General features: G+C 40.1%; 1 protein-coding gene across 9 annotated transcripts in view; it reads right to left on the minus strand.

Moving 5' to 3' along the window:
- LOC108144429 (protein grainyhead) overlaps positions 1-9,715 on the minus strand; it is a 46,087-nt gene extending 36,372 nt beyond the window's left edge. For 5 of the 9 annotated variants that reach the window (XM_017269308.2, XM_017269304.2, XM_017269299.2 and 2 more), the window contains exons 1-2: positions 8,504-9,714; positions 1,128-2,734 (exon numbers count right to left, since the gene is read on the minus strand). In XM_017269308.2, the coding sequence (XP_017124797.1) occupies positions 1,128-2,386 (1,259 nt within the window). In that variant the 5' untranslated portion in view covers positions 2,387-2,734; positions 8,504-9,714. Of the gene's footprint in view, positions 1-1,127; positions 2,735-8,503 lie in introns of all 9 variants that reach the window. The other 4 variants (XM_017269296.2, XM_017269295.2, XM_017269297.2 and 1 more) reach the window with 1 other exon arrangement.
- Positions 9,716-12,227: the final 2,512 nt, after the last annotated feature.

The following is a 12,227-nucleotide window of genomic DNA, read 5'->3' on the forward strand; positions in this document are numbered from 1 at the left end:
ACAGTAAAATGCTCGAGCGGCAAGAGCGGTTAATTCAAATGCATGAGAAATGCAAATGACAAACATTGATTTGAAAGGACCACGACTCCAAGGGGGACATTCAAACCGAATCGAAACTAAAACTCTGCTGTCCCCAATTAAGATGTTGATGTGGTAACCAACCGCTGCAGCAGCAGCAGCAACAGCAACAGCAACAGCAGCAACTCAGAACTCAGCTGCAACTGCATCGCCATGACGAAGGCAATTAGTCGAGATTTATGTTGCCGATAGAACAGCGCTCAATGAATAGTTGAGTGGGCTGGTCTGGGTTAAGGATATTAACCGGAACACAGGCTCGCCTGTAGATAAAATATGTTACGGAGTATTTGCCAGACACATTTGACTGGCTCTTCAAGCTCTGCTTTTTTTATTTTGGGCGCAGTCATGGCTAGGAGAATCTTATGACCCGAGAATAATATTAGGTGTATGCAAATATTTCGCTGGTCTATGTGCATTTACTTAACCTATTTCTATTAAAACGTTATGGGTACATAAAAATATTAGATTCCGAATATCACGTTCAATAACATTCTGAAACAGTGTCCTCAATTTGTAAATTAAAATATACATTTTTATTGTCATTTTGTTATTTTGCTGCTGACAAACAATTTTTTTTCTATATATTAAATATCTTCGGTAAATTACTAAGTTTATAAATTTAAAGGAGTAATTTTATTTAATAAGACTGTTGTCTGCAGTTGGGTTAAATTATAAAATATAAAATAAATTCCATTTAGTTATCTGCAGTCAAGACAATTTATAAACTTGGTACACACAAAATAATTATACAAATTCCTTTAAGCAAAGAAATTTTTATAATTTCAAAGTGTAGTTTCTAAATGCTTTGTTGATAAAACGACTAATACTTCTATGTTGATAAAACAGTATGTTTATAAATGTAATACCCAAATACCTTTCAAGTAATGACCATTACTTGGACCCTGTGAAGTTCCCATTTAGCCACTAATTAAGGAGCACAGCTCAAGCAAACTTGAGCACAGTAACAATAACGAACCACTTGGCTGTGGACCAACCCTTTCGAAAGTCTACCCCTTATTAAAAGCCCTTTGTGGGCAATCATCACTCACCTCTGCAGATGCTCCTCGACTCCCGCTGGCAAGGCACCATCGGCCACGATGTAGACGGGTTGCCCACCGGCCCCAGTGGTGGTGGCATATGGGAGTCCCGCCTGGACCACCACTTGGCCGTCGGACACCAGACTGCCGATGTCGCCGCCCGAGTAGATCTCCAGTCCCTTCTGGTCCGTGGTGGAGTAGATCACCGTTTTGCTGCCATCGTTGTAGATCAAATCGATGTGCTTGTCGGCTTGGTAGAGGTCTGGATCGAGTTTCTGTGGCACTGCCAAGTGGGGCAACTGCTTCACATTCACATTCACATTGACGCCGCCATTTGGGTCGGAGGTGGTGTATATGATGGATCCTCCAGCTGCTGCTGCCGCCGCAGCATGCTTCTTATGATCCTCATAGATGTCCGCCTCCGTTTTGATTACATTTCCATCATTCCCACCACTATAGTGGAGTACAGAGGCATCTAAAGGCAAGGGTGAAGTTTGGTAGACAGCCTGCCCGTGGTCATTGTTCATCTTTTGGGCCTGGTTGTACATGGCCGTGGCCACCGCATTGTCATTCGGCATCAGCTTGGAGGGATCGCTGACAATTCGGGTGAGTATGTGCTCACCAGCCTCGTTTCGCGACAGGATGTGGTGCTCCCCGTTGATGATCTCTCGCGAGATAATCTGCTGCTGCTCGCCATTTGGTCCCACAACCCGGATAATTTGGTTCTCATCGAATTCGATCTTGGCCAGCGGTTGGTGCTCCGCCTGCTGTTGTTGCTGCTGCTGTTGCTGGCCTTGGTTGCCCATTTGGGCCGCAATTCGAGCATCGATGGCATGGCCTTCATCCGAATTGCTGCCTCCATCCGATGGCATCACCACTTTGGGTGTTTCATAGATGAAAACCGCCTCCTTGTCGTACAACTTCGAGTTGTCCGTGTGGAGATCCAGCACATTGACGTTCGTCATGGTGGCCAGTTCCGGCTGTGGTGAGTCCGGCGATCGATGCATTGTGGTCAGGAGTGGCACTCCGTTGGGCGCCAGTGGTGAACTGTTGGTGTTGCCGCCTCCGCCGTTTCCACTGCCCTGCTGAATGGGCGAAAGGGAGGCGTCGCTGAGGATTCCCACGCCAACACCCACTCCTAGGCGATTGTGGGAGTGCTGCTGGTGCAGGGTGTGGGCGTGTCCGTGACCGTGGGCGTGGCCGTGGGCGTGGCCGGACAGCGAGAGCTCGTTAGACGTGATTACGCTCGTTGTGGCGGTGGATGTGGACATTATTTAGTTAGTGGTGGCTTCCTCGATGGCTTACTGAACTAATTTGAACTGGATTCCGAATTGCACTAGGACTTGGTCGTGGTGTGATCATCTGATCATCGATGCCGTGATCCCTGGTGGTTGTTGTTGTTGTTGCGATTGCTGCCTTGGCTGCTGGCAAGTATAAACATAATAAATATCACTTATCAACGGTTTTGATGATGGAAGGCACTTCGTGAAGGTTCTTTCGTTTCGTTCGAGTTTAGCTCCGCTTCCGGATGTTTTGTTGTTCTTCGTCTTCGTTGTCGTTGTTTCAATTATTGCATTCTATGGCACTAAGGAACTTCCTTCGTTTCGTTCTCAGCTCAGCTGTAATGGGGCAAAAGAACAATGGTCATAATTAGTATACTAGGTGAGAGAATGAGATAAAGATTTAGCCTAGTTTGGTTTGTGAAATGGTGAAAAATCCACTTTGAAGTCTTTCAAACTCTACAATTCGTGGTATGAGTTATTATTATTGCAAGAACTATTTTGAAAAATAGCAGAGATGTGTTAAATGCGGAAATATAAATTCCTTAAGTATGTGTTATACTATAATACTGTACTAAACCGTTAAAAATATAAAAAATCAATTTTATAAAGCTCTTGTAACAATACAATAATTTTTTAGCTTGGGAAAGTCCACCCATTTTTGTATAGAAGACTCAATCAAATATAATAACTACTAATGTTAGGGTTTCCCAATAATTGTAAATTTGATTTTAAAATAAAATCATTAATTATTTACAATTAATTTCAAATTCAATTGATTTGGTTGCCGGGCTAATGATTCTAGTTGATTTAACTTTTAACGTTTTTTATGACTTCTTTAAAACTTAATTTATACCAATTTGAACGAAGAAAAATTTATGATTTTTAATTCCTACTAATCGAAATGTAAAAGTGTCTTCAAATAATCTAAGAAATGGTCATAAGAAACTATAAGTCAATGTTGTTTTCACTGCGCAAAACTGTTTGCTTTGTAACAGCTTACGACACCCTGACATTTAAAAATATATAAGACTTAATCATTTGCCATATAGTTAGTATACTATTTATTTAAAAGTTTCGCCAGAAATAATCAACAAGTTTTGACTGGAATAACACAACATTAAAGCCCTTTAAGTGCGTCGTGAATCATGGCCTAAACTTCATTTCCCCTCAAGCGCCCAATACCAATGAGCAAAAGCAACAATACAAGTGGCGGTGTCTGGCAGCAGTCTGCTTGGCGCCCCTGTCCGCCCCACCCCTCCCTCTGCCTTGCCTTAAATGCAGTCACACACCCCCATCAACACGAATAAAAGGCAAACATCAACGGAAGAGCCAGCGGAACAAGTTCAAACGACGAGTGATTTGCAAGCACACACAAAACAGACCCCACAGCAGCCAACAAACAAACAAACAAACAAAAAGGGGCAAACACAACAAATAATCGGAAAAACGGGGAAAAAAAATAAATAAGCCGAGTTGGCCTGAACACACGTGCCCGTCGAACTAGTTTGACTCCTTCGCAAATGTCAAACGTGTAACTGCATAACTCAGCGCGGTTCATCACATCAGCAAAACAACAAAACAACAAAACAACAAAACAACAAAACAACCAAACAACAAAACAACCAAACAGGTGGAAGAAGCGTCTCTGCTGACGTTCGCTGCCAACGTCGACGGCGACGGCAACACTGCTGCTCAGCCATATTTGTGTTTTGTTTACAACGGGGCTTTGTGTGAAATTAAACACAGAGTATGTAGTACTACTCAAAAACCAGTCAGTCCATCAGCTGTTAATAGTCCAGAATCTGCGAGTTAGCAAAACATGTTTATGAGGGATTTTGAAACCGAAACCGAAACTGAACTGAACTGAACTGAACCGAAACCGAACAAAACAACATCGACAACAAGTTGAGAACAGGTACTACTCTCCACTCCACACCATACCATACCATACCACACCACACTTAAATACACCGGTAGCAACAGAGCGTCTCAATCCTTGACCTAATCCAGAAGGCTGACTTTCTGGTTCCACGCGTTGCCCAGGTTCAGGTCCAGGTTCAGTTTCGGTCTACGTCCAGGTCCACGTTCAGATTCAGGTCCAGGTCCAGGTGCAGGTCCAGGTCCAGTCCCCCTCCCACCATATTGTTGTTTGATGATAAAGCCAAAAAATTACTGGTGCTGCCGCAGAGTTCACTGGTGTTGCTGCCGTTTTTCTCAGCTGGGATGTGGATGTTGGATGTGGATAAACCCGTTTTGTCAGCCCAACCAAGCCGGCGAGTTCACGACGATATCGGGGGCTCCTCGAGCCCGGTTCCGTTAGTAGGTGAGGTCAGTGTCATGCGGCGGCGTGTGTCTCTGCCTTATAGACTAGTTTTTGGCAAAAAAAAAAAAAAAACACGCAATCAGCATTAATGGTGATTACCTGAAGAAAGTCGAAAGGCAATTAGGAAACAATTAAACCAACATCAACACCCCGGTTCGCAATTGATCGCAATCCCATCGCATCGATCGAACTGGGTCACATATATAGTATAAGACGAATCGAAAGACCCTCGGGGGCCAAACTTTCCAACTTGCCGCTTGAACGCAGGAGAGCGGAGAATGGCGGTGGCAGATACATAGATGGATTCTGGTCAAGACCCATCACTCATACGGTGGGTGCAAAAGAAATCAGCAACAAGAAAAGTAGCTGCTGATAGAGATTATGCCCACAAAAGGGAAGCGATGTGGACAAGATAATCCCAATTAATCTCATAGAATAGATTTGTGGGGGGCAGTGAAGAAACTTTCTTGAAGAAAACGTATCTCTGTCCTCCCGGGGGCGCCATGAAATTTATGAGAGAACTTTTAATTCTAACAAATAAACGGAATGGCATCTGACTTTATTATTATCATAATTTGTACTTGAAGTATTTTACAAGTTTGCTTTGCTTTGCACAAAAATTGGCTGTTGGCATATGACAATATAAGCCAATATCTCAAACCAAAAGGTATATGGTTTTTTTATGATCTTATGCTAACGAAATAAAGGTTTGTTGAACTTTTAGCTACAAGCATTAAAATACGTTATTTACATCTTAACCCATTACGATTTAACAAGTGTTAATAAGAAAATAGGTATTGCGTAAGATTTACAGCTATTCGATCATCAAACAAGTCTTAGTATGTACTTGGAAATTAATGGTCAATTACTGTATTGATTGGCTAAACAATAAATCGTCAATCAAGTTTAAACTAAAGCAAAAACTTATTTAAGCTTAACACATAAGGAAATCTTTCGCAGCGAAAGCGATTTCCATATTTATAAGTTTTGCACCTTGATAAATTGAAATTTACAGTCAGTTTTCCTTGAAATCTGCATATAATTATTTTGATCTAGAATAGAAGTATCAATATAAATCAAGTTGTAAATAAATCTAAAAAAAATCACACTACAAAAATGCTTTTAAACGTTGGCTATATTTTGTTATTGTAACAATATCTCTTTTACCTACAAAGACTTTCTGCGTTCTTCAGAGTAAAGAAAAACCGTTTTAAGTTTACTTTACGTAGTAAATTTAACCCTCCCAACACAATAATTACTAATTTTCTTCGACTCTGTCTGCTGGAATCTCCACATGTGAACATAAACCCCAGATCTAACCTTTGCATGCGGACAACGCCTACAACAAGATCTATGTGTATGGGTATTCTTTATTATCCCCATTTCCCCGATCACCTTTCCCCCTAATACCACCGATTTTAGATACAAGGTGAATACCAAAAGCAATTCCATTTCGAATCCCATTAAGATTTGACATAATTTGAAATTTGGATTTTACGTCTCTCTACCTTACTTAGGGAGAATAATGGGAGAAGAGGAGAGAAGAGCGGAGAAGAGTTGAGAAAAGACAAGAGAAGAAATGCGCAGCGTAACCCTAAGACATCAACGGTCAGAGTTGTTGGGCATCAATAACCAAAGCCAAAGACTGAAACTTAAGGTTGGTAGATGGTACATGGTACACTGAAAAGAATTTTCAAGTCACGATTGAATCTAGATTTTTCAATCAAAAATTTAAATGATTCTAGGTAAATTAATGGACGCAAAATAAAACACTTTCACAAATAAATTACAAAATATATTTGAATCAATTTAGAATATATTTCTATCGAATGATCTTAGAAATGCCTGATAAACATGATAAATCAAATACTGTATCATTTTAAACTGATTAAATTAATATAGATAATAATAATACAGACTTTTCAAAATATTATTTTGTCAGTAACAAAATGAACTGTCAACAATAAATCACACATTAAATTTTAATCAATTCTTATCAAATAATTTTACCACATACTATTTATATTATTTTTATATGCCAGATGTAGCAAATGCTGTTTCACTTAAAACTGATTGGATAAATTTAATAATAGTACAACCATTTTCAAAAATATTTTGTTTACCTAATGATTATACATGACCTCATATTTCTCCGGGTGTAAGATGGGAATGGGAATGTTAAGGGGCATAAAGGCGTGCAAGGAGTGGGAAGGGGTGGGGTAACGGCTGCAAGACGGAGTCAAGAAGGCCCGAAGAAACGAAGAAAGGCAAAAGAAAAGAAAAACAATAAACGTTAACACGAACACGAAAATAAAATAACTCTCTCACGAAGTTCCCCCTTTTTTTGTGTGTGGGTTACATGTGCCGCTGCGTTCGTGTGTGTGTGTGTATCTCACGGTTGAATGTATCTGTGTGACTGTCTGTCTGTCGGTGTGCGTGTGTTTGTGTGTGTGTGCTGCGTAGATGTTCATTTTACTGTACCATAATCGCAGCCCCAAATTGATCACCATCATCAAGAAGGTAAAAAAAAAAACAAAAATAAAATAAAAATCATAATAAAAAGAAGCCGAGAACACAAGACCAAAAGAGCAAAAGGCAGCAGGCAGCACAAAAGTCCAGGGGAAAACGTAATCAAAAACACTGGGCAACATCATCGATTTTCGAACAAGAAGGCGGCGCAGTCGCAGTCGCAGCTGACGTCGACGTTGGCAGTGGCAGAGGCGTTGTGATCCCTTCTCGCTCCCGCTCTTTATGGCCAACTCTCCCGCTCTAGCAAGGCATTGTTGGCAACACAACAGCAACACCAATACCTGTGCGCCTTACCTGCGAACAGCGGCGACTTCGAAATACAAAATAAAACCAAACAAAGAGGAATGTGTGCGCGAAAGATACCATACCATACCACCAACAACATAGCACAGCAACAACAACTATACCAACAGAAACAACAACAACACAAATTGAGGCTGGGATCGAAAGACTTAGGCTACATACGTCTGCACAACATACAGGGTGTCCACTGTAAACGAATGGGTTTTAAAACGAGCACTACACTACAGGTTAATATAAACATTTAAATGTTATTTTATATCATTTAGAATTTGGAGACCCTAAAGAATTATGGTTAAAAAGTCTGCAGGAAAAACAAAAGATATTTTTGGTTGGCACGTAGGCACATACCGAAAAAAATATTCAAATAACTTTCTGCTATTAAATTTTATCGCATCTTTTAAATGTTTAATATTTATATTAATTAATTGTTTTTTAAAATTCAATGCTGAAAAACATTGAACTTAATATAAGAACTTCAAAATGCACTAATGTTTGCCAATAATTCTTTGGAACATATTTGAGCCTCTTGATATAAACAATTTCGAGGGATTTTAAGTTAATATGTTCCTAAAGTACAAGAATATATAAAATCATTACAATTATTGTATTAAAACACCTAATGTTATTGAATGAAAAAATGACTAGAAATTACAAAAAAAATGTACATTCTATCCCATAAACCGGAGATAAATTTATAAATATAATAAACAGCAGCAATTAGCAGTAGCTTATTTAAGGAGTTCGTTAGGTAAGCTCAAAATTCCTTCGCTTTATTGCACCTGTTTTTAAAATCCCTGTCCATTGTTATGGAATCTCCCGATCTCTATATGGCGAAATGCTAATGAGTCAGAAGAGGTGTTATTTCTGGCAGTGTAATCCCTGTCTAAACCGACCAGGGCTACAAACCCTGATGCGTTTATAATTACTTCTCGGTAGGATGGTCTACTCACTTTTTTGGCCGGGTGCCTTGAGCTCCGGGATCAGGATGCGGATTTTGGCACTTGGTGAGGATCTATGGCACTCGAGCAAGCTGGAACTGTGGTGGATGCGGTTGGATCTGGCGGAACTGGAGCTGGATCTTTGAGTTTTGAGTTGCGAGTTTCGAATCCGGGGAGTCTGTAACCTGGGAGTCTGGAGCTGAACTGAAATGTGGTTGCTGGTTGTTGCTGTTTTGCTGGTGGGTGCACCTTTCGCCACTCTTTGTGCTGCTGTTATTGTTGTTGTTGTTGTTGTTGTGCGTCTGGGGGCTTTAAGCCTGGCTCTCTGGGGCCTTTTTGGCTTACACAATGCTCTTGGCTGGCTGCTTTTGGCCGCTTCTAATATGCCACTCTTTGTGGTATGTGGAGCTGTTGCTGTTCTTGTTGTTGTTGTGTTTGTGCATTTTGGCCTAACATTTGCCTGGCATTGGCTTTAACAAATCGCTGTTGCTGCTGCTGGTCATGTTGCTGCTGTTGTTGCTGTAGTGGTTGCTGTTGCTGTTGTTAATGTTGCTGCTATTATAGTTGTTAATATTTTTGCTGATGAACACTAGAAGGCGCAAAGTTAGGGGGCAGAGGGCGGGACGTTTCGGGGGCGTTTTGCCTGGCATTTGCGTTTTCGGTTTCTATTTATTTTTGTTGTTGTTGAGTATTTTCCACTATTTTCACGCGCTTTTCCGCACTAGCATTTGTTGTTGCTGCTGGTTCTGGCTGCTGTTATTAATCACTATTTTTATTTTGCATTTTATTATTCGCTGCTCAGCTTTGATGGCGTCTCATTCCAGCTCGCACACACACACACACACACTCACTCGAAAAGCACACGCTCTCCGAGAGACACACATAGATACACACACACACAGAAACTCACTCACACACACACGAGTTTTTTTTCGCTTTTTCAGCCTTCTCTTCCTCTTCGTGGCTGAAATTCGTGTGTGTGTTTTATTTAATTTCGAAAAAGTTTAAGCGCGACTTTTTGCTTGTTTGTTTGGCGTATAACTTTTGGATTTTGCGCCACGATCGAAACACACGCGTATTCACAGCAAATCTGGGTTGATAAAGTCCGATAATTCCGATTTGTATATATGTGTATAATATTGGTATTAACTTTCTGACTTTCCGTGTGCGCGGAAAACTTGTCGTCGCTGTCGCTGGATCTCGGCTCTCGGCTATAATGCCCAAAGAGTCAATTGGAGATTGTTCAACTGTTGAATGCGCTGCTGCCGCCGCTGCCACAAATTCTGCCGACGTCGGGCGTTTCGCTGTATTGGTGGCAAGGTGCTGTCCATGTGAGCTGCGCAGGTGAGAGAGCGCTGCTCGATTATTATTGCTTTTTATGGTTTCATCTCTTTCGTAACTGATATTGAGCGAACGGCGGCGGCAGCGACGTCGGCAGCGACAGCGCCACTCAAAAATTCATTCGAATCGATGATGTTGTCTCTACACTCTTGAAACACTAACATTAGTGCACGAAAACACAGGTAGCCACTGTATGTGTGTGTGTGTGGGTGCACCTGCAGAGGCCAAAAACGCAGGCAGGTACAAAAGACTTAGGCAACGAACCTTCCACTCAGCCATGCACTTGTAAAGAGAGAGGAAGGGTGCAAGAACCACCGACTGAGAGAGAGGGAGCGACCCTCAGCTTAAGTAATCCGTCCCTGCTTTTCGGATCTCTCTGACTTCACGTTCATTTCTGTGGCACTGCATTCATCTCACCATATCATCGAAAATTCGAATTCGCTTTCGAACTCGCCGACTTGTTGTTCTGTTTTTGTTGTTGCTGCCATTCGGCTTGTAAGCCCCGTGAAAGTGGTAGTGCAATCGGGCATCAGGTAGAGAAACAAACACACACATTGGTAAGAGAGAGGTGGAGTGGCAGTCGGAGAAAAAGAGAAAGAGAGAGCACCGCATGCCGAAAGAAAGCACTGCAATAAAAGCAGAGTTTCCCTACAAAAATATTCAAAATTTTATATTAGTATATTTTAGGAAATTTATTTATATTGTATCTTAAATAAATAGTAACTTAACTTTATTCATTTTAAAATTTGTTTGAATAGTCTGGCATTTGTATATTCGAAAACCTATCAAAACATGTGGTTTATTAAATACGTCGTCCTAAAATATATTAAATATAATATGATGTATGTTTCTTTAAATAGACGATTTTAAAATAATTTATAATAAATATGAAAAAAATTTGTTTTTATTTATTTATATTTTGTAGTACATTTTTCGCCAAATTCTCTGAATTAAAAAACCGGAAGTTGAACAAAAATCGATCTTATATCAGATGCAGAAATATGTTAGTCCTTTAATATTTACAAAAATTAATTTGTTTTTCTCTGTGTGGCATACGTAAAATAGTTGTGCATGTACCACAATCGAATACGCCAAGTAGCTGCCGCACAGCCACAGCCTCCGCCGTTCTCCGTCCCGCTTTTGAGCCCCTCACCCTCTCGCTCGCTCCTTGGGCCCGGCCGTCGGTTAACCTCAGTTGAGCTCCTACAACAACCTCACTTCGACATCGACAGGCGGCGGCAATCAGCGCTGTGTCGTGTGGATCGACGGACGAATGGACGGACGGAGCTTGTGTGCTTTCCGCCACGGTAAAGGGTGTCTCCCTCCCTCGCCCACTCGCTCCCTCTCTCTTGTTCGCTCTTTCTCGTCTCTGTTTGTCTTGTGGCGCTGCGCATGCGCACGCGTGTGGCTGCGGCTAAGAACGGCTTGGAGCAGCGTGCCCACCTGGTTTACACCGATGGATTTCGATTTTTACCTAGTGTAAAATATACTTGTAATTTTAACCGACTTTACTGTCAAATATGTTCAGATGTTCAGGGTAAAATAGTGTAGAAAACTATTTTCCATCGGAAAGAAAACAAATTTCAAGGAATTTAAACTTACAAACTCTCATTTAAAAATAAAAATACTTCTACTGACAATATTTGTAGAATAAAATAAATTTGTTATAAGTCATAAAGACTCTTGACTAGACTACAAAAACATATGTAATATTAAAAAAAAAACATTTTCATTTTGCATTTCTGTAAGTTAAAATTGTATATGGTATAAACACTAACAAGTTTACTTTTTTTTTAAATCTTTACTCATATTGGATGAATGGATCGAAATCTATTGAATTCACTTTTCAAATCGAAAAGTAGACTCTCAATACGAAAGATTATTTCCATTAAATTTGAAGGATTATTTTTGATTAATTTTATTATAATTTGAAGTCTTCTTTCTTTCAGGAGAAAGCGTTAAACGCAAACTCAGGATACCCATTTAATGTATATCAATGCCAAGTGTTATAAAAATAGTGATTGCAAAAAACGCTTTGTAAATAACTACAACAATCTTCGGCAATAGAGAAACTAAAATAAATAAAATGGTTAAGAATAAAGGAAAATGTGTTCCTTTTTTAACCAGGCGCCCATTTACAAAAATGTAGTCTTCAAGTTTGAAATTGAGTTTTATTTTCATTTCGGTTTATTGTTGCAATATATTAAATGTTTAAAACTAAATTTAGGCTTAGTTTAATCCATTTTGTATTTATTGATTTTGTTATTTTCGCGTTTACACATTAGTTGATTTTTTGTTGTAGTAAATTTAATTTATGGTTTTTAACTGGTCGAAACTTGATTACGTTTTTTGTACATATACCGCTAAGTAGTATATATATGCATGTATCTCGGTG

The sequence above is a fragment of the Drosophila elegans genome, unplaced genomic scaffold (assembly GCF_018152505.1).
Source record: "Drosophila elegans isolate 14027-0461.03 unplaced genomic scaffold, ASM1815250v1 contig_183, whole genome shotgun sequence".
NCBI lineage: Eukaryota > Metazoa > Arthropoda > Insecta > Diptera > Drosophilidae > Drosophila > Drosophila elegans.